The following is a 24,997-nucleotide window of genomic DNA, read 5'->3' on the forward strand; positions in this document are numbered from 1 at the left end:
GTTTGCTTTTTCTCCTCACGCATAAAAGGCTAACTAACACAATCTCTACTTTCTGAGCAGCGCAAGGATCAAACACCTCAATGGGATGATAGGAACTGTCTTACAAAATTATCTTTTATTCAACTGATTCCACAATGGGTAGGACATAGCATATACAACTACACATATAATTTAAACAGTACTGCTCTGCTATTCTGTCAGCCCCTAAAAATCAATAGATTTTTAAAGATTTCCATGCAATTTATTCATGATTCTTTGAGCACTTTTACGTCTACAAAAATATAAATACAAAATATGAATTTGAAAACTATTGAGCCCTTCAAAAACAAAACATAATCCGTCTTTCTGGTAACATAATGTTTGCCCCATTTCAGCCTTAATCAAAAAGCCAACCAAAATGAAAATTCTGGATGAAGTCCCTTATGGACACAGTGCAAGTGTGCATGGAGTATTAGCTTCCAGACACCATGTCCGATCACGTGTTTTCTCCTGCTCATAACAACTGCAAAAACAGACAGCCCCAGTTTCCCGCATTATACTCCATCTGCCAATTTATTGCCCATTCACTCAACCTATCTACATCTCTTCCGCGTCTTTATACGCTCAAGTTGCTTTACTCCATAGTTTTGTGTTATCTGCAAATCTGGCTACATTACAGTCAGCTGAAAATGAGACAAGGTAGATCTCTGTTGAAAGAATATCGAGCAACCCCAGCCTACTGCAATAAACAAATACCATATTCTTATACAAGTGGATTACAAACAAAGTAATACCATGAATAAAGATGATTTCATGGGAAATACAAACTTTTAGTTTATTTCAAAAGATACAAGGTTCCCTCCCCATATCACATAACTATCACATACACCAGGCACACAAACAGAGGGTCTTTCTCAGATAAATGGCTCATGTAGAAAGACTGTAAAATTTCTTTTGAAGAGCTGTACTTTGTTTCAATGGGAGTAAGTACAGCCAAATTATACTTGCGCCCTTGAAATGTCCCCTTCTTGGCTGAGTCAATAAACTCGATTTCACTGCTCAAGAACAGGAAGCTTTAGACCACGCATGAATAATTTCTGAGCAAAGCTCATGCATTTACTCATGTGTTCACTAACATGTGAACAATCAGAGAGGGGGAAATGCCCTTATCCCAACTCATCAAATATATATCAAGCAAGCGTGCTGGGCTAGAAATTAAAAATTAAAGACATTGCTGTGCAAAGTGCTTTCAAACATCAACACAAATGAATACATATCAAAAGAAGCAAGCATCTGACCTGGAAACAAGGTTATTGTGAAGATCAATTTAATAAAATTAGAAAGTGAATATTAACAACTATCAGCTTTCAGCAAATGGTTGGTTGCTAACTCAGCTGAATCAGAGTCAGTGAATAAACTGTGACAGTATCAAATATCTTAAATGAGAAGCTAAAAGGCCTAAAATGGGTATTTCATTTAAAGCTCAAAAAATGTATATGGGTACATAATAAAGCAAGTATTTGTTGCAGTGATCAATTGCCACTAAATGCCATTGTTGATTGAAACCTGTTTAGAGAAGTGTCACAAGTCCTTTGCACGGACTAATACAGCTTAGCTCTGCAGCTAATTAAACAGTTCAGTACACAAACACAATTTTGCATAAAGTGAGGTGTCATAATTGGTTGAAGTTATTGTCCAGCCACCAAGGCAACAACCTGTTACAGGTTTCCACCCACTTTACAGAGCAGCAGTGGTCCCGGCACAGATCCATGCACAAGACTATCTCTCACCTTCACTAGTCTAGGTAATTACCTTCAATCCCTATTTTCTGAAGCAGAGAGCTCCTTCAGGAGGTGGTGCCTAAAAACAGCTAAAGGGTATGTAAATGGCTGCTCCCATTGTATTGGTCACAAGTAGAGAAGAACACAGGTGACCTGCGACACTGGCCAATTCATAATGTTTGCAGCCATTAAGGTTTTTAAAACAGATAACACAGAAACAGCTGAAAATGCCTATCTTCTTGCAATAAGCTGTGCATTATAAACAGAAAGGTTTCATATGTATTAAAGGGCTTTTTTTAAAATTGGCACTGTTTTCAAAGTTGATTCATTATACCATCAAATTTAAACACCCAAATGAAAGTAACATTTTGCTCTGGACCTGCTTGCTCTTAGTTTTCTATTTGACTTTACAGAATCACTGAAGAACATGTATATCCTCTGTAGGTCTCATGTCGTTATACAAGCACAAAATCTCAAACTGGTAGTCAAGAGTAACAATGGCCTTTCATTTCAGCCCATCAATTACATTTTACCCACTCCCTTCTCTTCAGTAACTGTCTGTCTATCCAGTCAGTTCCTAAAAGTCTCAGTAATGTAGAGGCTGTCCAATACATTAGCTTCAGTAGGTCACTAATACCTGCATGCACTGGTTTTTCTTTAAACAAGTACTCCAGTAACATTCATGTGATATTTAAAACAAAGCTGTTATTTAGATCCTAACCCACCTAAAGTGGGAAATTTGAAACCACTACATTGGTACCCCAGTGCCACAGTTAGCATTATAGCTAGTATACCTGAGCCAGAGACCTGAAAGTTTAAAAAAAAGTTAAGCCAACATAGGTGCAGAGTTTCCCTTTTCCTTTTGCTCCAAATGAGAACATTTATTGTTTTAAAACTGATCTTAAAACTAAATTCCAGTTACTAGATGAAATGTAGCACAACATAGTTCAACATTTTTGTTTTAAAAACACAGATACTATAAGCATTGTTTACCAAGATAGTATTTAGTCAATAATGTGTACTTTAAGCCAGATAAGAGCTCCCTCCTTTTTACTTTTCACATTTTAGCAAGAAACACTTTACCGGCATTCATAACACTGTCATTTGAAGTAGACTCAGTGTCATAGACAACAATGCTTTCCCTCTTTTTGGTGCAACTTTTGACAAGAATGTTCGTCTCACAATTGCCTTCCTATTTCTTTACCATTGTAATGAATTTTGTGCGACTCTCCCTCTCTTCTCCCTTTTACTTTCTCAGTGCTTTTGTATTTAGTGATGTTAGTAGAGTCAGAGATATACAGCATGGAAACAGACCTTTGGGTCCAACTCACCCATGCTGATCAGATATCCTAAACCGATAGTCCCATTTGCCTGCATTTGGCCCATATCCTTCTAAACCCTTCCAGATGCCTTTTAAATGTAACAATTGTACCAGCTACCACCACTTCTGGCAGCTCATTCCATACATGCACCAACCTATGAAAACGTTGTCCCTTAGAACCCTTTTAAATCTCTCCCTTCTCACCTTAAACCAATATCCTCCAGTTTTGGACGCCCCCACCCTGGGGAAAAGACCTTGCTTATTTACCCTATCCATGCCCCTCATGATTTTATAAACTTCTAAGGTCACCTCTCAGCTCCAGGGAAAACAACCCCAGTCTATTCAGCCTCTCCTGATAGCTCAAACCCTCCTACCCCAGCAACATCCTTGTGAATCTTTTCTGAACCCTTTCAAGTTTCACAACATCTTTCTGATAGGAGAGAGGCTAGAACTGCACACAGTATTTCAACAGTGGCCTAACCAATGTCCTGTATAGCCGCAACATGACCTCCCAACTCATATAATCAATACACTGACCAATAAGGGAAAGCATACCAAACACCTTCTTTACTATTCTATCCACCTGCGACTCCACTTTCAAGGAGCTATGAACCTGCACTCCAAGGCCTTTGTTCAGCAACACTCGCTCAGACCTTACCATTAAGTGTATAGGTCCTGCCCTGAGATGCCTTTCCAAAGTGCAGCACCTCACAATTATCAAAATTAAATTCCATCTGCCATTCCTCTGCCCATTGGCCCACTGATCAAGATCCCATTGTACTTTGAGGTAACAGTCTTCCTGGTCTACTACACCACCAATTTTAATGCCATCTGCAAACTCACTAACCATACCTCTTATATTCACATCCAAATCATATATAAAGTGATGAAAAGCAGTGGATCCAGCACCAATCCTTGTGGCACACCGCTGGTCACAGCCTCCAGTCTGAAAAGCAACCCTCCACCATCACCCTCTCTGTCTTCTACCTTCGAGCCAGTTCTGTATCCAAATAGCTAGTTCTCATTCTATTCCGTATGATCTAACCTTGTTAACCAGTCCATCATGAGGAACCTTGTTGAATGCCTTACTGAAGTCCATATAGATCATGCTACCACTCTGCCCACACCACATAGATATTCAATTCTCTGGAACCAGTCCAAAGTGATTTTTAGCTCCTGAGGATTTACATCTGTCCTTTTTCTTTTTCAGCCTGGGAACTGTCAATCTCAGACCCATCTTTGACTCGAAGAGATCCTTCCAATCTTGTTTACTTGCTGACAAGTTTGGTCTTTTGAATTCAAGCATGAGCCCCTACTATAATTCTGTGCAGTGAATCTTAGAAAATTCAGCCTCTAGTTGCTGCTGCTGAGGCTGGCAGACTAACCTATGAGAGTTTCAAATTTATCTTAGAAGTCTTTCCCTTCTCATAGCATAGCTCCAGGGCAGTGTGAATCACATGGATCTAATATCCAAATAGAAATGTGATTAACTGTTCGTTAAACCTCTAAAGTAAAAGGACACCGTTTAAAGCAAAGTTATTAACAGCAGATATTATGAGCACTTTGCAAAGACTTGGAGAATCAGTTTATCCACTGTTAGCAGACATCTGCTGCCAACAGCCAAAAATATGAACTCCTTCACTTTCTTCCAAGTAAATTTTCTTGCTCAGAATTTTCTGCATTGTTTCCCTATCACTGATGAGAAATTCACTAGTCTATAACTCTAATTCCAAACAAGTCAGGCTCCTTTTAATCTTAAAAACTGAAGCATGCAGGATTGCTGTCAGACAGACCTCAGATCACATGATCCTGTGTGTTTTACACTGAAGACAGTATGACAGTCTGATACCTTACCTTTAGATTAGATTACTTGCAGTGTGGAAACAGGCCCTTCGGCCCAACAAGTCCACACCAACCCTCTGAAGAGCAACCCATCCAGACCCATTCCCCTACATTCACCCCTTCACCTAACACTACGGGCAATTTAGCACAGCCAATTCACCTAACCTGCACATCTTTGGACTGTGGTAAGAAACCAGAGCACCCAGAGGAAACCCACGCAGACATGGGGAGAATGTGCAAACTCCACACAGACAGTTGCCTGAGGCAGGAACTGAGCCCAGGCCTCTGGCGCTAACTCGTGCCAACCACTGTGCCACCGTGCGCCCGAGGTTATAACTGTGATTTTACGGCGAAGTACAAAACTTCCATTCTGGTCTGCAATTCTTCAAACCCTCTCCCTCCAAATATGATATTTTTAAAGTCTGAATTACATTTTTGGGTGATTGTGATATGATAGAAAAGTGTACACATTGCGTGCTAATTGACAGGATGAAACTGTTCCAGTTTTTGAAGCCAAGTTTCTCTCCTGTGGCACCGTACATACAGAAAAACCAAACCATGACGGATTACATTCTACAGTTTCAAAGGGCACGGACTTGAATTTGCTTACAGAGAGCACTGGCCTCTCACCAATTAAACATTAGGTGCTACATACTAACTACGCTGCTTTATGCTTTTATTTTGAAGATCACAGTAAAGATTGATTTGTAAGTTATTTAAGGCATTAAACTGAATCATAAAAGCTGAAAGGGAACAGCATTAGAAGTTACTGTAGAGTCAGATTACAATCCTATTTGAAATTCACATTTTCTACACTGCCGCCTACTGTTGTTGTACTGGAACTGCATGCAATATCTTGGCACCAGAACACTAAGTCTTTACATTCAACAATACAAAGGCATATGATTAACATTACTAATGCCAATCACAGTACTACCTACAGGTGTCAGTGGTCCTGCCTGTGAAAGTTCAAAAAAACTCCTTCCCACTAATGAAGCTTGACATGAAAGAGATTTGAAAAATAACCCAAGATGGAATGTTGCATATAAAAGTTGAAAGCTAATTTAAAAGAGCAACAACTTTGTTCAGCATAACTGATAATATTTTTATCCAGTACAGCACAACAAAGAAGAGGAAAATTCCTCACCTATAAACTGGCTTCTGTAGTTATGCCACAGTAAAGCAATACAACTTCTCTACTGCACCTCTTTATAATTCATATTATTCTCCAAAGGTAATCTCCTACAATCTAAAAATATTAATTATTTAAATATGCTGTTTAATCTTTATAATTGTAAAAACCTTGGATCCATCCAAGTTATACCTCTTCCAGGCAACCACCTGAAAAGGTGGCCAAAAGGTGTCCTGGTCAACACACCCAAGTATCTTAGGCAATAGATATGACTGACTTAAATAAAATGTTTGTATGTAGTTACTAAATATCTTTAATTAAACTAACAATCCATAACAACAAACATTTGAGGAAACAAATCCTTCAGTCCACCAAATGTTGAACCAAGTCTCAGAAGATCAAATCATGTTGTCACATTCCCACTTTTCCTTCTTTCAGCGAGAAATACTCAACACAAAAATTTAGTATACAATCATGATAAAGCATGTCAAAACTCATCCCAAAGGCTGAGATTTATTTCATGTAGGTTTGCACTTCTGCCTTGAACCGGACACTCCAGTTGGGAGTCTCATTAGGTCCAAATAACTGATGTGGGGAAAACAAAAATATATTCAAGTGGGGAAGTGGGGAGGACAGAGAAGGAGGGGATGCAGTCAAATTGAGAAAGTTGGATACTTACTTTGCTCACGTAAAATCACACCCAGGTAGAAAATATACAAACCAAGGAATTGCAATTTCAGTTCTCTCCCCCCCCCCCCCCCCCCCCCAACTGCCATTTATATAATTTGACAATAAATAAAAGCTTTAAGTACTTGTTTTGAAACTAAGGGGAATAGCTCCAGAAGGAGATCTTGATCAGGTAATCTGATCTTACACATTTCAGCCAGATCGGTCCACTCTGAATGGCTCCTAAAAGGAAAAAAACCGGTGGAAAGAAAATATCTTCCACCATCATAAAACAGCCTGAAGAAAGAAAAACATTTGCAAGATTGACGAGAACACAAATTTAAAATGGTGTCTTCAGCTAAAAAAAGGGGCAAATCCTATATAATGCAAAATGTGGGAGAGAAGTTAAGTATACTGCCACCTACTCCTAAATCCCCATCCCCCAAGTTCATTATTCAAGAACACCCAATACATTAGGCTTGATAGTTTATCCAGAATCCACACATGCAAATTAAAAGTAAGAAACAGATACCATGTTTGGGCATGTGCTCTCAACACTTAGAAGTGTTTTCACCTTGCCACTTTCCTCAGCACACACTGGTACAGCTCCATCTCACCTTTTGTTGTCAAACTAACATATATGAGAAACCACCCAGTACAACAGACCCACATTTCACTCCTTGTTCTAGCAAATCACATGTTGCTCTTTTGAAATGCTGCCAGTCTCCTTCAATGGTATCAAAGCAGAGGATCAACAGAATTCAGTTGTTATTCAAAATGATCATCTCACCACCCTTGCTAAATTTGTCATGTCCATTACATATCTGAATTTTAAAAGACAGCATATTATGAAATTTACTGGATAAATCATTTTAAGGACTTTTTCTTTAAAAATCAGAAAAGTGGGCAGTTATCAAAACCACTCAACACCACCTTAAAAATTTCAGTATTCGATGTAAATAAAATGGAGTTTGACTAATTCAATCACAATAAATCATGAGTCATAAAAGCAAAATACTGTTACACCCCTCATTGTATAGCAGCATATACTCAAACTCCATGAGCACCATGAGAGTCACTATTTTAAAACGGCAACAAAATTAAACGAAACACATCACACAGTAGAATTTTTTTAAAATCTAACTACAGTGAGACTCAATAAACATCACGCTTTGATCAATCAAATTTGTTTCTGATCTAAGACACATCATGACTAAAGTTTAAGCTCATATGCATAATGCAGAAGATACTTAGACTACAGTAAGTACTATTGATTTAACAAAAATAATTGGGTGGGAAATGCAGTTGAAATTGACTGGGCTCTACCAAGAGTTTTTGACAACTGTGGAAAGTCAATTCAGAAGACTTAAATGTCAATATGTCTGTAACAAATGGATTGCAGGATTTTTCTCCTCACCCTACGTCCCCAAAACGTTAAATCAGTACTATAAAATCCACAGTGGCTCCAATTAATAAAGAAGTTTGAAATTTATGAACAACTTTTCTTTCAACATTTGGAAAAATAGGAAAGACTTCTTTTACCCTATCAAAAATAGTGACGTAATGCTAGGCAACACTAGCATTCAAAACCAAACTGACAGCACCTGTGGACAGAAGGCAGAGTTAATGTTTCAGATCCAGTGACACTTCTTCAGAACTGTTCTGAAGGATCACTGGACCTGAAACGTTAATTCTGCTTTCTCCATAGATGCTGCCAGACTTGCTGCATTTTTCTAGCAATTTCCTTCTGCAGTTCTTTTTTTAAAAAAGGTGAAATTGTATTCTGGTTTAACCGATACTGGTTTAACCTTTGCAATGGACTCGGTCAAAATGCCAAAAATTCATCCACACAACTCATATACCTATGGTGGATCCATTTAGTTGACTCAATTATTTTCAAATTGAGAAGATATTATCCATTATCATATGACTGAAATATTACAAAAGGGTTAGCCCATTCAGAGTAACCCATTTTTAATCCAATATGCCTGCTCACACCTGTAGTAAAAAAGCAGGGTTTTGTTTCTAGGCCTGTGACTCTTCAGAACTGACACCAGCTAGGAAAAACAAGCATTCATGCTGAAGAAGAGGCTTCATTTTAGAGAGCTGAAAATTTTAGAGAGGGTGGGGAAGAGAGAAGGGAGAGGCGAGTGGATAGACCTTTCCTCCCAATTGCTGACAGACTTATCCAGTTTCACCGCAATTTTTGTTTTTGCTTCAGATCTCCAGCATCCACAGTTCTTCGTTTTATTTAATCCAATAGGATGCATATTGCACTTTCTACATACACAACTTGCACTTTTCATGTAATATAGTAAAATAGTTGAAGAAGGTTTAGTGTTACAAAACATAATTTGATACTAAACCACACAAAGATTTACACAGGGCACTATTTAGAAATCGGACATTATTATTGAATACTAACTCCTGCCATAGATGAGAAACAAATAGATATGCAACCCAGCTAACATTGTGGCTGTTAACACACATGCAACTACTCAGAATCCCTTTCTGATTGGCAGGCAGCAGGAGTCAGTAATTTTAAAATATTCAAAAGCAGTCACTTGCAGTTATCTTTATATCCAGAATCACTTTGCCTGCTTCACTAAAACACTGTTTATTTGAACAAGTGAACAAGTCAGACAAGTGCAAGGATTTCCGACATAGCTTGGCGAGCTCAATCCCAAGGTCACAATTTTGAGCCACATTAAGAAAATTAATACCTGAAGTTTTTTTAAAAGGTTGGGGGTTGGAAGGGGGGGGGGGGGGGGGGGGGGGCGGAATTAGCTTTCTCCTAGGCACCTGATTTCACTACTGGAACAACCATTGTAACTAGGTGTGCTTCTATTTTAAAGATTGCAAGCCTTTACTTGCAATAAACTTCTCCATCATATATAAAGCTTCAAAATAAGATTTATTATACGGCAATCAAACTTAGAACATGGAAGAAAGATATTAATCGAATGTATATTTATTAAGGAAACACGTTCAAGATCTTTCAGAGTCATACAGTCAAACAGTATGGAAACAGACCCTTTGGTCCTACTAGTCCACCATGTTCCAAAACTAAACTAAACCTTTCCTACTCATGTACTGATCCAAATGTCTTTTAAATGTTGCAACTGTACCTGTGCCCACCACTTCCTCTGGCAGTTCATTTCACATACAAACCACACTGTATAAAAAAGCTGCCCCTCATCCCCTATCCTGGGGAAAAGACCTTGGCTATTCACCTTAACTATGTGCCAGAGAAAAAAGTCCCCAGCCTATTGAGCCTGTCTTTTAACTCAAACCCTCCGATCTTGGCAACATCGATGTAAATCTTTTTTGCACCCTTTCCAGTTTAATAACACCCTTCCTATAGCATGGCAGCCAGAATTGTACACAATACGCCAAATGTGGCCTTACCAATGTCTTGTACGTTGTAAAATGATGTCCCAACTGCTATACTCAATGCTGTGACTGAAGAAGCCAAATATCATCTTCAACACTACCTGCCGTGACACCACTTTCAAGTAACTATGTACCTACACCTCCAGGTCTCTCTGCTCAATAACACTCCCCTTGGACCCTACCGTTAACTGTGCAAGTCTTGGTTTGTCTTACTAAAATGCAACATCACCAATTTATCTAAATCATCCATCTATTATTCCGCAGCCCACTGGCCCAGTTGATCAAGATCACATTGTACTCTTCGATAACCTGTTTCACTGTCCACTATACCAAAGCTCCAGTGACTCCCTGGAAGAAAAAGAAAAAGAAAACAAATGAACAAACAAAAAAATGGCTTTCCTTAACCCTGTCCCCACCAACAACTCTTTTGGTAGGAACAATAAGGGGTCAAAATGTGGAATAAGCATTCCATGACTCAGTCAAATACAACAGAAAACTAATAATCAAACCCCCCCTACTCCACCCCATTAAATGTTCCTGAGACAGGGACAACAATGGTCTAAAATTCAGAGGGAATGGTTCCTCTATTCATTGCAAGTGAAAATATGGTGCTCCTTACATTGACCCCATCAAGCACTTCTGGGATAGGGACAGCACAGGATTAAAATGCAAGTCCCCTTGGCTATTTCAAGTCCAAAGTCAATACACAGGGAAATTAAACTGCCTTCTTCCTGGGGCACCAAACCAAAACCAAACTCAAACGGAAAACAAAAAACCAACTGAATCAGAATATCGTTATCCAGGCTGATAATGCACTCCAGCCTCCTCAGCACCCATCGGTCACAAAAAGCCTCCAAAAAGAATCACATCCTCCTGCTCCAGGGATGCTCAAGCACAAACGTAACTTTCATAAAAGGAGCAGACAGTCAGAGCCAACAAGCTCTTCGGCCCACTCCCTGGATTTGTTGATGGCCATCTTGGTCAGGCTCAGGAACAAAGCCATGAGACAGTCTGTAAACTTATCCACCCCTCCCCTCACCAGGTACCCGCAGATCAGAGCGTGGGGCTGAAGTGCAACCAAAATTTCAACAGGAGACCTTCAAAAAAACTAAAAAGGGGCTGGAAACAGACACACTCAATGTAAATATGAAATACTGTCTCCTCCAGGCCACTCTGTGTGCATGTGGTCTGGCACCTGGTAAATTTGCTCAGTTGCCAGTTGCATGGGACCAATGCATGCAGCACGCTCCACTCCAGACCCCAGCATATCCAGGCAGCAGACCAAAGCATGCAGGGGCACGTGTGCAGCAACAGCTCATACAGATAGCGCCTGCGTGCCGTCCATAAGAGCACCAGGAGGTTATGCTCAGATTCTGAGGCACTGCATCACAGAACAGGGTCTGTGGTGTGGGGCCAACACAAAGTTCCAGGAGTTCCAGAAGTGCACTACACACCTGAGCTGCTTCAATAGCATGCGAGTTACCGGGGCCGAGTGCCTTGCCCATCAGGCTCTGGGTGATTCAGGTCATGAACTGGAAGTGGATCCACACCCTGACAGTCAATTGCCCCAGCGTCACCCAGCCCGCTCCTCCGCTGTCTAGTGGGTCCCTGACTCTGATCAGCCCCGCATCCCAAGCACTCTTCTCCCTCAGCCCATGCAAACCCTGACGCCCTGCCATTCCCAGAGGGGAACAGTCCCGGCACAAACAACAACCTTGTACCACGACACTGTCTCCTATCATCAAGCCATTTTGTATCCAACTGGCTAGTTCCCCCTGGATCCTACATGATTTAACCTCACTAATCAGTCTATCATGTGGAACTTTGTCGAAGGCCTTGTTAAAGTCCATGCATACAACGTCTACACGCTTTGCCTTCATCTCTCTTTTTGGTTACTTCTTCAAAAAACTCAGTCATGTTTGTGAGACATGATCTCCCACACACAAAGCTATGCTGACTATCCCTCATCAGTCCTTGCTTTTCCAAATGCATGTAAATCCTACCTGTCAGAATCCTCTCCAACATCTTACCCACCACTGACGTCAGGCTCACCGGTCTGCATTTCCCTGCAGCTTTTCTTAACCGGCACAGTGGCACAGTGGTTAGCACTGCTGCCTCACAGCGCCAGAGACCCAGATTCAATTTCCACCTCGGGCAACTGTCTGTGTGGAGTTTGCACATTCTCCCCACGTCTGCGTGGGTCTCCTCCAGGTGCTCCGGTTTCCTCCCCCAGTCCAAAGATATGCAGGTTAGGTAAACTGGCCATGCTAAATTGCCCGTAGTGTTAGGTCCATTAGTCAGGGGTGAAAGTAGTAGAATGGGTCTGGGGGGATTGCTCGAGGGTCGGTGTGGACTTGTTGGGCCGGAGGGCCCCTTTTCATACTGTAGGGAATCTAATCTAATCTTAAATAGCAGTACATTGGCCACTGTCTAATCTTCTGGCATCTCACCATTGGCTGTCGATGACACAAATACCTCTGCTAGGGGCCCCCACAATTTCTTCCCTAGTTTCCCACAAAGTTCTGGGATATACTTGATTAGGTCACAGGGATTTATCTATCTTTATGCATTTTAAGATCTCTAACATCTCTTCTTCTGTAATGTTGATTCTTTTCAAGACATCACTATTTATTTCCGAGTTCCATGTCTTTCTCCGCAGTAAATACTGACCCAAAAAATTTGATTAGGGTCTCACCCATTTCCTATGGTTCCACACATAGATGGCCTCATTGATCTTTAAGGGCCTTATTCTCTCCCTATTTACTCTTTTGTCCTTAATAAACTTGTACAATCTCTTTGGATTCTCCTTAACCTTATCTTCCAAAGCTATGTCCCCTTTTTGTTCTCCTGATTTCCCTGTCAAGTGTACTCCAGGGATTCACTTGATCCCAGCTGTCTATACATGACATATGTCTCTTCCTTTTTTTTTTAAAACCACAGCCTCAATATCTCTAGTCATCCAGTGTTCCCTATTAAAAATAAATTCATAGTTAACTATTTGGAAACTCAATTGCCTTAAATTCCAGAGATGTGAAACTTCCAAGACAAAGAAAGACTAGGACAAACTTTTTTTTTAAAAAATGTCAATTATTTTTGCTGTTAGAAGCAGCTAACTGTTAAAATTGTGATACTGCTTGGTTATAATTCATTTCCATCTGCTAATTCTGTTGTAACAGACATAGTTATAAAAATACAATTTGAAAAAATACATACTTCAGTGATAAAAAGCAGAGCTACACTTAAAACCATCTACACTTTAAACAATCAAATGATTTTCGCAGTGGCATTGTGTGTGCACTTATGCAGTGCCACTGCATTTTAGCTAATGAGATCCATACTGGTTTAGCATGTTGATGGCCATAGGCCTGACAATTCACCTGTAATAATTTAGTCAACAACTTAGGAAAATAACAGAATGAATAATGGGTCAGTTAGAGTTTCAATCTTAGCACCACAATTTCTACACGCATAAAATGCTCATATTTTCTAACTAGCAGAAGAATTAAGGATGAAATACTACATAAGGAGGTAAATGTATGTGGTTACTGCCAACGAGATCCTTTAACAACTGACATTTATTTGGGAGGTTTCAATTTATTTGTTACAACTTCGGTAAAATTAATAAACTGATAGGTTCTTTTAAAAAAAGATGGCTAATGCACTGAAGTTATGATTTATTAAAAGTCTTTATACAAAATAACATGCTGCAACTTTTTTTTTATGAAATTCAGAAGAATAAAGCAAGAAAGAGATAGCAACAGATTACCATTCCAGTTCTGGTTGGTGAAAAAATTGGCCAAAAAAACATTAATATTGATAGGTCACCTACCTTGTTGGACCACTTGTATGCCTGCAAAAGCTGACTATACAAGGGAGTTTTATCCTGCACCGGATCAAGGCTCAACAAACCACTGTTATGGAGAGGGTGACTCTCTGATGGTCGCCCCACCAGGTTACTCAGACGTTCCAACTCACTGAAAAAATCAAAAGCAACAGGAGCCATCAGTTCATCAGCTCTACAGAAAAACATGCATGCAGTCATTCTTATTTCAATCAACACATTCAGAAAAATAAATTAAAAAACCTTTTTTTAAAATCAATCAGAAGAAAATGAAGTCAATGTTCAAACTTTGATGCGTTTGTCAAATTTTTTTGCTGTGCAAACATGGAGTTTTAAAAAAAAACTGAAAACAACAAATGCTGGAGATCACAACGGGTCAGGCAGCATCCATGGAGATAAAGCTAACATTTCAAGTCATCCAGACTTGAAACATTAGCTTGTTCTCTTTCCATTAATGCTGCCTGACCTGCTGTGATCTCCAGCATTTGTTGTTTTCAGTACAGATTCAAACATCTGCAGTAATTTGTTCCTACAAAATGTTTTTAAATTTCATTACAGTATTGGATACAGAACTGACATGAAGGTAGGAGAGAGAGAATGGTGTTGGTGGAGGGTTAGTTTTCAGACTGGAGGCCTGTAACCAACAGTGTGCCACAAGGATTGGTAAATGATCCACTGCTTTTTGACATTTAAATAAAAATGGTTTGGATGAGAACATAGTAAGTTTGCATAGGACATCAAAATTGGTGATGTAGTGGACAGCGAAGAAAGTTACCTCAGAGTACAACGTAATCTTGATCAGATGAGCCAATGGGCCAAGGAGTGGCAGTTAGAGTTTATTTTAGTTAAATCTGAGGTACTACACTTTGGAAAGGCAAATCACAGCAGGATGTATAGACTTAATGGCACACTTATAACACGCCTGGGCAGATTAAGATAAGATAGTTAAGGTGTGTTTGGTATTTGGGGCTGCCTTTATTGGTCAGTGCATTGAGAAAGGAGTTTAGAAGTCATGTTGCGGCTATACAAGACATTGGTTAGGCCATTACAGGTTGTTCTGCTATGACGAGCATTTTGTTAATGCGAATCTGCTATAACGTGATTGATGAAGTGGGGGCACTATTTCTAAAGCGCAAAATTTTAAAGCGTGTATTGATTATAATGTGATTCCGGCCCCATTAGTTTAAATGATTTTCTTACAACACGGGACTGCATAAGGACAGAACTACTACATTATAGCAGAACTGACTGTATTGGAACAGTGCATGCAATTCTGTCTCCCTGCTACGTTGTGAAACTTGGAAGGTTTTGAAAAAGATTTGCAAGAATGTTGCCAGGGTTGGAGGCTTTGAGCTATAAGGAGAGACTGAATAGGCTAGGGCTATTTTCCTCTCAGCGTCGGAAACTGAGGGGGTGACCTTAAAAGAGATTTATAAAATTATGAGGAGCATGGATAGGGTAAATGGACAAGGTCTTTTCCCCAGGGTGGGGTGAGTCCAAAACTAGGGGGCATAGGTTTAAGGCAAGAGGGAAAAAATTTAAAAGGGACCCAAGGGGCAACGTTTTCCACACAGAGTGGTGCATATATGGAATGTGCTGCAGAGGAAATGGCGGAGGCACTTGGATGAGTATATGAATAGGAAGGGTTTAGAGGAATATGGACCAAATGCTGGCAAATGGGACTAGATTAATTAGGATATCTGGTCAGCAGAGATGAATTGGACCGAAGGGTCAGTTTCCATGCTTTATATCTCTATGACTCCACTAAAATCACAAAACACAAAGTGAAAAAGAGAGCGTTAAACAATCTCAGAGAATGAGACGGAAAATTAATTACAGTGGTAAAGAAATAGGAAAGCAATTGTAAGATGAAGCTTCCTGTCAATAAGTTGCGCTAAAAAAAGGTAAAGCATTGTTCCATTAAAATGCATTCCTTGTTGCAAGCTATAAATCTCTATTGTAAAAACAGCACATCTCAGGTTTAGAAAGACTGTCAAAAACAGTTAATCCTCCAGTCAGATGTTACCACATCAACTGTTGAAAACACTTTGGAAAGGATATCTGCAATGAAATAACTGAGTTTTCCATTTTTTTTGGCAGAATCTCATAGGATCTGAATAACTTGAGCTATGGTAGAATTACACAATAAGTCCAGCAAGATCTTGCAACATTGGGAGCAACTTGCTGTATCATTTAATCAAGTTCTGGGCATTCAGACAACATTCTGGCTCAGCAGCAAGTTGCCTATTAAGAGGGATTATTGCTCATTAAACAGCCATATTAACTGTGGATGGCATCTCCCTAAAAATGCCAAGAATTCTTGATACAGAAGTCAGACTGGATACTTGACTATTTCAATTTGCTGAAATTGGTGGTGAAGAGCTTCCATATTGGTAACCCCACAACAGCATCGGAGGGCATGATCCAAAGGCACCAGTTAGGTGCACCCCACATCCACAAATATTGGCATTCAACACTGGCCAGACTCAAAGAACGGTGTTGGTAGATCTTCATTTACAGCATGCTTCTGTACTTCAAGCTGCATCTTGGGCCACACAAGCAACTTGCACTGCAATGCTGCAGCAAGGAGCATGAGTTTACATTCACCCTACATGGATTCACACAGCATCATCATTTAGTCTTGCCTTTTTGCACCTTGCCCCTTAGCCTTGTCATTTAGCACAGATACCAAGGCAGGAAGCTTGTTATGGTTGTCAGTGATCCTCAGTCAAGAAAGATAGCATTCAGCCAGGGGTCACTGGTACAGCAAGCCAAAGACAGCCTGCAATATCAGCCAGGGGCTTGGACACTGACCATCTCGAGTGGCTGGCTGAGGAAGTTAGGCTTCCCTCCACATCAGAAGCGAAGAGCTGAATGTGAGGCAGCCAACTACCATCCACCTTTACTCTTTCTGCCCATCAATGGGCTGTTTTCTTTTAAATTCACTCATGGGACAAAGGCATTATTATCCTGCCCTAGTTGCCTGGGAAGACAGCGGTCAGGTGTCTTCTCGAACTTCTGCAGTTCACATGCTATAGTTCCCAGGGAGGGGAGTCCAGGATTTGGACCCAGTGACAGTGATGGAATGATGATATATTTCCAAGTCAGGATGGTGAGTGGCTTACAGGTGAACTTGTTGGTGGTGTTCCCATGTATGTGCTGCCTCTTCCTTCTAGATGGAAGCAGTTTAGAGCTTGGAAGGTGCTGCCTAAGGATCTTTGGTGTGTCTCTACAGTGCATCTTGTAGATAGTACACACTGCTGCTACTGAGCATCAGTGGTGGAGGGAGTGGAAGATTACAGACCTAGTTCACACTGGGGATACTCTCCATCATGTTCTGTAGTACTACCATCATGCTAAAACCTTTGAACAGAACTAGTATCTCAATGCTGGATAGTAGGAGGTGCCATAGGCCATCAGCAGCAGAACTGTATTTAATAATTATTAGTGACCTCAAAGCCTGATATATCCTCCACTCTATCACTATAATTAAGTCAGGAGATCACTCTGACTCAATGAAGAGTGCAGGAGTAGCACCTCGCATACCTAAAATAGGGGTGTCAACCTGGTGAAGCCACACAGGACCATCTTCATTTCAAACAGTAGAAGCAGCATACAGAGTTAAGTGATCCCACAACTAACAGATCAGATATAAGCTCTGCAGTTCTGCCACCAACAGTTGTGAATGGGGATGGAAAATTAAACAACTAGAAGTTAAAAGCTCCAGAAAAGTCCCAGTCTTTAATGATGGAATAGTCCACACATAAGTACAAATGACAAGTTGAAGCATTTGCTCCAATCTTCAGACTGAGGGATCAGTCTCACATACCTCCCGAGGTCTCAGCATCACAGCCTTCAATCAACTCAATTCACTCCATATGATATCAAGAAATAGCTGACAGCACTGGATGCAGCAAAGGCTTTGGGTCCCAGCATTATTACTGAAGACTTGTGCTCTAGAACTAACTACACCCCTAGCCAAGCTGTTCCACTACAGTCACTGCAATGGCACCTATCTGGCAATGTGGAAAACTGCCTAGGTTCATCCAATCCACCAAATGCAGATCAAATCTAACTCAACCAACTACTGACCTGCCAGTCTTCAACAGTGCTATCAAACAGTACTGGGCAGTAACCCAGTTACTGATACTCAATTTGAGTTTCCCACAATATTCAGGTCCTATCCTCATTACAGCCTTGGTCCAAATATGAACAAAAGAAGTGAACTGCAGAGGATTGGTAAAGTGACTGCTCTTGACATCAAGGTAGTATTGATAGAATATGGTGAAGAGTCACAGCGAAGATAGAGCCAATGGGAATTGGCCAGGGAGGGGGGAGGGGGAGTGGAGTACAGAAACGGAACTGGATCAGCCATATAAATGTCCATGGAGAAGCTAGGAATTCTGCAGCAAGTATCCCACCTTCTGCTTCCCCAGTGCCTGTCCACCATCCACAAGGCACAAGTCAAGACCATCAGGGAAGATTCCCCATTTGTCTAGATGACAAACTCCAAAAACACCAAGCTCAACACCATCCAGAACAAAGCAGACTCTTTAACCAACATCTTCCTCAAATGCGTACGGGGATGCTCATCGGGATAACATGCTGAGGAACTAACTATAAAACAGGCCATTTAACCTGGGTATTATGCAATTAGAAAGGAATAATTGGAGAAGAAATTGTGACATCCCTTTTGGGGACAAGCCACTATAATTTAATAGAATTCTTCATCAAAATGGAGAGTGAGGTAGTTGATTCTGAGACTAGAGTCCTGAATCTCAATTAGGGGAACTATGATGGTATGAGGTGTGCATTGGGCTATGATGGATTTGGAAATGTTACTGAAAGGAATGACAGTGGAGAGGCAATCAAAGAGCAACTGGGTGAACTATAAAAATGGTTTCTTCCCAATTGGCATAAGAGAGCAAAGAGAACAGTGGCCAAACCATGGCTTACAAGGGCATTTAGAGACAGTAGTAGATGCAAAAAGAAAAGCCATAAAAATTGGCAAAAGACATGAGGATTGGGAACAGTTTAGAAGTCAGAAAAGGAGGAGCAAGGAGTCGAATAATTTGAGGCAGCACGGTGGCTCAGTGGTTAGCACTGCTGCGTCACAGCACAGGGTCCCAGGTTCGATTCCAGCATCGGGTGACTGTCTGTGTGGAGTTTGCACATTCTCCCCGCGTCTGCGTGGGTTTCCTCCAGGTGCTCCGGTTTCCTCCCACAGTCCAAAGATGTGCAGGTCAGGTGAATCGGCCATGCTACGTTGTCCATAGTGTTAGGTGCATTAGTCAGAGGGAAATGGGTCTGGGTGGGTTGCTCTTCGGAGGATCGGTGTGGACTGGTTGGGCCAAAGGGCCTGTTTCCACACTGTAGGGAATCTAATCTAATCCAAGCAGGGGAAAATAGAGTAAGCATGCAGGAACAGAAGAACTATGAAATTTTCTATCAGTATGTAAAAAAGATTAGTTAAAACTAATGTAGGTCCCTCACAATCAGAAACAGGAGAATTTATAATGGGGAACAAAAATGTCCAACAAACTAAATTCATACTTCACTTCTATCTTCGTGAAAAGGACGACACAAATAACATACCAGAAGTTATGAGGAACACAGAGGGAGAAATTAAAGCAAATCTGTATTAATAAAGAAATAACGCTGGGAGAGTTGATGGGATTCAAGGCCAATAAACACCCAGTCCTAATAATCTACCTTCCAGAGTATTTCAGGAAGTGGCACCTTGAAATACTGAATGCATTGGTGGTCATATTACAAGATTCTTTAGATTCTGAAACAGTTCCTACAGATTGGAGGGTAGCAAATGTAACATCACTATTTAAAAAGGGAGACAGAGAGCAAATAGGGAATTATAGACCAGCGAATCTGGTAGTGGGGAAGATGTTAGAATGCATTATCAAGGATTTTATAGCACAGCACTTAGAAACTGTGGTAGAATCAGACACAGTCAGCATAGATTTACATAAATCTTGCTTGACAAATCTACTGGAAATCTTCAAAGGATGCAACCAGTAGAGTTGATTGGGAGAGACAATGGATGTGGTTTGTTTGGATTTTCAGAGGGCTTGAGACAAGCCCTCCTCCCTACCTTTTATCTTCTCCTGCTGAACACTCTCTGCTCATTCCTGAAGAAGGGCCTGTGCCCGAAACGTCGAAAATCCTGTTCCCTGGATGCTGCCTGACCTGCTGCGCTGTTCCAGCAATAAAGTTTCATATTTGAATCCTCAGCCTGCTCTGCCATTCAATATGATCATGGCTGATCGTTGAGTTCGATACCCTAATTCTGCCCAGCCCCCATATCCCTTGATCCCTTTATTACACATAAAGTTAAATGTGTAAAATTCAAGCAGATGGGATAGGGAAGTGTACATGGTGACAGACAGAAAATTGGTTAGCTGACAGGAAACAAAGAGTAGGAATGAATGGGTCTTTTCCTGTATGGTAGGCAATGATTAGTGGGGTATTGCATGAATCGGTAAAAGGATTCCAGCTATTCACAATATGTGTTAATGATTTAAATAGGGAACTAAATGCAATACCGCAAAAATTGCAGCTGACACAAAGTTGGGTGGAACAGTGAGCTGTGAAGAGGATGCAGAGATTTTGCAGTGCGATTTGGACAGGCTGAGTGAGTGGCAAAAGCATGCCAGATGCAGTATAATCTGGATAAATGTGAGGTCATTCACTTTGGTAACAAAAATTGGAAGGTAGACAACAATTTGAATGGTTGTAAATTGGGGGGAGGGTGGTCCCCACAAGGTTTGGTTGTTGTAGGTAAGTGTACAGATACAGCAGGTAGTAAAGACAGCAGAGAGAGAGGCTTTAAGTAAATAAACAAGGATGGCTTGCTGAAGTTTTACAGGGCATTGATGAGGGTACACCTGAAATATTATGGACAATTTTGCTCTCCAATTCTGAAGGCGGCTTACCAGATTGAATGCTGGGATGGTAGGACTGACATACAAGGAAAGAGTCAGTCAGTTCGGATTATATTCACTGGTGTTTAGAAGAATAATGTGTGGGATCTCAGTGAAGTCTATAAAATTCTAATAGGACTAGACAGGATAGTTGTGGGCAGGATGTTCCCAATGGTAAGTGAGTCCAGAACCAGGGGTCAGAGTGTAAAAGCAAACCTTTTAGGACTGAGGGAAGGAAAAACTTCTTCGTCCAAACTGGTGAAGCTGTGGAATTCACTACCACAGACTGTGTTTAAGGCCAAAGTGTTACATGTTTTCAAGGAGGTGGAGGACATAGCTTTTGTGGCGAAAGGGATCAAGGGATATGGGGGCTGGGCAGAATTAGGGTATCGAACTCAACGATCAGCCATGATCATATTGAATGGCAGAGCAGGCTGAGGATTCAAATATGAAACTTTATTGCTGGAACAGCGCAGCAGGTCAGGCAGCATCCAGGGAACAGGAGATTCGACGTTTCGGGCACAGGCCCTTCTTCAGGAATGAGCAGAGAGTGTTCAGCAGGAGAAGATAAAAGGTAGGGAGGAGGGACTTGGAGGAGGGGCGTTGGAAATGTGATAGGTGGAAAGAGGTCAAGGTGAGGGTGATAGGTCGGAGTAGGATGGAGGCGGAGAGGTCAAGAAGAAGACTGCAGGTCAGGAAGGCGGTGCCGGGCTGGAGGGATTCGGCTGAGACAAGGTGGGGGGAGGGGGGATGAAGAAACTGGTGAAGTCCAAGTTCATCCCCTGTGGTTGGAGGGTTCCCAGTCGGAAGATAAGACGCTCCTCCTCCGACCGTCGCGTTGTTGTGGTTTGGCGGTGGATGAGTCCAATGACCTGCATATCCTCGGTGGAGTGGGAGGGGGAGTTGAAATGCTGTGCTACAGGGTGGTTGGGTTGGTTCATCCGGGTGGCCCAGAGGTGCTCTCTGATGCACCTGGATGCTGCCTGACCTGCTGCGCTGTTCCAGCAATAAAGTTTCAACTTTGATCTCCAGCATCTGCAGACCTCACTTTCTCCTTGAGGATTCAAATAGCCTATTGCTCCTATCTTCCCTGTTTCTAAAATGACAGCCCAAATTACAAGAAAGCTCTCGGGTAGAACATGATCTGCCTCAGAGCCAAGGTGAGTGCCAAACATTTTGAATAGATTTTGCAGCATCCTGGATGTTATTTTGTTCCTGCTAGTCCCATTGTCATTTAAAAAAGAATTACCGTGCCCAGTTGGTCACATTTTAAAAATTTTCATAAAACAGAAAATGCAAGTCAAATTACATTTGGCCCTTACTCACTCCTACCAACTGAACTTTAGAAAAAAAGAAAGAGTTCAATGGTTTGCGAGATAAATGCAAACTGCAATGGAGTACCATTCATGCTTTAAACAGGACAGAAAATGGGCGGTACGGTGGCTCAGTGGTTAGCACTGCTGCCTCACAGCGCCAGGGACCCAGATTCAATTTCTGCCTCGGGCAATTGTCCGTGTGAAATTTGCACATTCTCCCTGTGCCTGCATGGGTTTCTAGTTTCTTCCTATAATCCAAAGATGTGCAGGTCAGGTGAATTAGCCATGCTAAATTGCCCATAAAGTTAGGTGCATTAGTCAGGAGTAAATATAGAGTAGGGTAATGGGTCTGGGTGGGTTACTCTTTGGAGGGTCGGTGTGGAATTGTTGGGCCAAATGGCCTGTTTCCATACTGTCGGGAATCTAATCTAATCTGAAAAAAAAACACAACCATGAACCTTAGTTGATATCCTTTTCCAAGGGAGGTTGATAACTGCTGCAACAAACTTACTGCTGTTGCAATTGAAATAAGCTAATATGTCCAGATCAAGCAATTGTAAGGCCTCCCTACGCTGCTAACTACTTCAAAAATGAACGTGTCAATTACTGAGTGATTAACAGGGCCACTAATTCAAACTATTAAAAATAACCCTTGGCCTTTTCAAGGATGGTATAGTCTGCTGTTCAGAGTAGATGCATCAACTTCACATTATAAACAATCTTTGGTGCCATTTGCGTTTCCTAGTTAACTCAAGGATAATGTTTGCGTTTCTGAGGAAGCCATGTTCAAAAGACAATAGTCAAGAATTGAAGGTAGAGGGGATTTTTACTGCTCTAGATGTCAGAATTTTTAAATGCACTCTCACTGACAGCACTGAATCTACCCTTAAGATTGCACTTCAGTTTATAGGAATGACTTCTATTCATAAATAAAACTGTCAACCGGCCTCAGACATATTAAAATTTTCCACTCTCATCTGCACCCAATGTCTGAAAACTAAATAGAGGCATACTTTTGGCCTCTGCAATTGTCTACTATTATAACATTAGCCATGAAGGAGTTCTTCCAACAAAACTTTACAGTAGGGACACTGTAGTGAAGTCAATAGTGAGCTTCTTAGGGGAAACCCAAAGAAACACTAAGAAATTAAAACAGTTTAAGTAATAAAATCACAACAATTAATCAATTTGATTCTTGGGATTATACCTATATTTAAACACTCTCTTCCCAAAAATGCTGATTGAGTGCTCCTTCTTTTCAACCATCATTTTTGGTAATGGCAGTTGATTTTATAATCCGCTTTTATTGTTAACTCAAATAGAAAGGCATCTCCCTTAACCAACCTCTTCCTGATCTAACAGTTATAAAACAGTATTTCAGAAGTGTAATATTGTTACTAATATTATGGAGAAAAGAATGCTTAAGACATCATTTATTATTGTGTCAACACTTAATTCATCACTCCAAATTTCTCATTACTTACCACCAGCAATTCTTCATCTTAGCTTTGTCTGCCACTAAATATTTCTTCCAGATTATTTAGATTTTGAAGCTCCAAAACAATAAATTTCACTTTTATACAGGCCTTTTCATAGTTCAACTAGAAATGGTACAAAACCTAAAACATCCCCAAAAGAAGAATTTTACTCTGCAATCTGGGAAACTCATGTAGGTTTATTTTTATCCTACAATATTAGTTACCTATGCCATATTGCAGTGATCTCTGAAGTATTTCATAAAGCCTGAAAGATCTGCAAAGAAATAAAGAGCTATGAGCTGTTGGGAAATGGATAAAGAGAGGTTTAAAAAAGTAAATACATATCACATGCAGATGACCAGCTCTAAACTATCTACCAAATTAATCCATTTTCAAATTCTTAGTCATTGCATGCAACAGGAACATTGCTTCACTAAGTCTATGAACTAACTCTCATAGAATGCAATTTAGGAAACTGTAAAGTCCATGAGCAAGCTTCGCAGCTACATCAGTAAACGCAAGCAAATGAAACACTCCTTTTTGAAAAGGAATCACTCTACAGCCACAACTCAATATTCTGGCTCTGCTCCAAAACTCAGCGCTTGGCTTACTTCAAGTCCCTGTTGACAGCATGAAGATTCTCCTGAAAGTCGCTGATGAAAGCCTTTTCTCTGCCCTCCAGACTCTCTTTATTCTTCATTCCATCCTTGAGAGTGTCAAAGACACGGGTAACACTGGACCGAAGCTGCTGAATGGCATTAATCGCATGAGCGAAAGCATCCAGGTTTATCCCAACACTCAAAGTATCCGCCATCTTCTCACCGCTACCTAGCGACCATTTCGGTGCACATTAATGACGAAACCAGCCATTGATTGACTCGTTTTGATGACGGAAAAAAGACTGTGGGTTCATGCTCAGTCCAGACAGACTACAACTCCCGGTATGCAATGCGGTACCCATTTCTCCCATGGACAATTAGAAAGGATCAGTGAAGTGCAGTACCCAAGAGAATGCACCAGTTTCCGCACAATTCATTATTTAATTCAGCTATTCACAGGAACTGCTGTCAGAACGAGCAAGTGTCTATTCTATATCGCTGAAAATAGATACCGGGCAAAATGTTATTAGTGGTTTAGCAAAGCAAATAATATTTCGCAGTGTTGACGCCTTATAATGCCACCTTAGGTGGTCTACTTCTGGAATGCAGCTCTCGTAAAGTTAGAGACCACATAAATAGATACTAGCACTCACACTGCTCACCAGCACTATACCCACATCAATGCTGGAATCTCAGATAATGTGTAAAGGCCAG

General features: G+C 40.9%; 1 protein-coding gene across 2 annotated transcripts in view; it reads right to left on the reverse strand.

Annotated features, from left to right (window-relative positions):
- The window catches only part of med27 (mediator complex subunit 27), a 240,098-nt gene extending 215,579 nt beyond the window's left edge, over window positions 1-24,519 (reverse strand). For both annotated transcript variants that reach the window (XM_087998350.1, XM_043720349.2), the window contains exons 1-2: window positions 24,296-24,519; window positions 13,944-14,088 (exon numbers count right to left, since the gene is read on the reverse strand). In XM_087998350.1, the coding sequence (XP_087854476.1) occupies window positions 13,944-14,088; window positions 24,296-24,498 (348 nt within the window). In that variant the 5' untranslated portion in view covers window positions 24,499-24,519. The remainder of the gene's footprint in view (window positions 1-13,943; window positions 14,089-24,295) is intronic.
- Window positions 24,520-24,997: the final 478 nt, after the last annotated feature.

Source organism: Chiloscyllium plagiosum, unplaced genomic scaffold (genome assembly GCF_037043375.1).
Source record: "Chiloscyllium plagiosum isolate Xiang-an unplaced genomic scaffold, Cpla_swu_hap1 HiC_scaffold_21, whole genome shotgun sequence".
Classification (NCBI taxonomy): Eukaryota; Metazoa; Chordata; class Chondrichthyes; order Orectolobiformes; family Hemiscylliidae; genus Chiloscyllium; species Chiloscyllium plagiosum.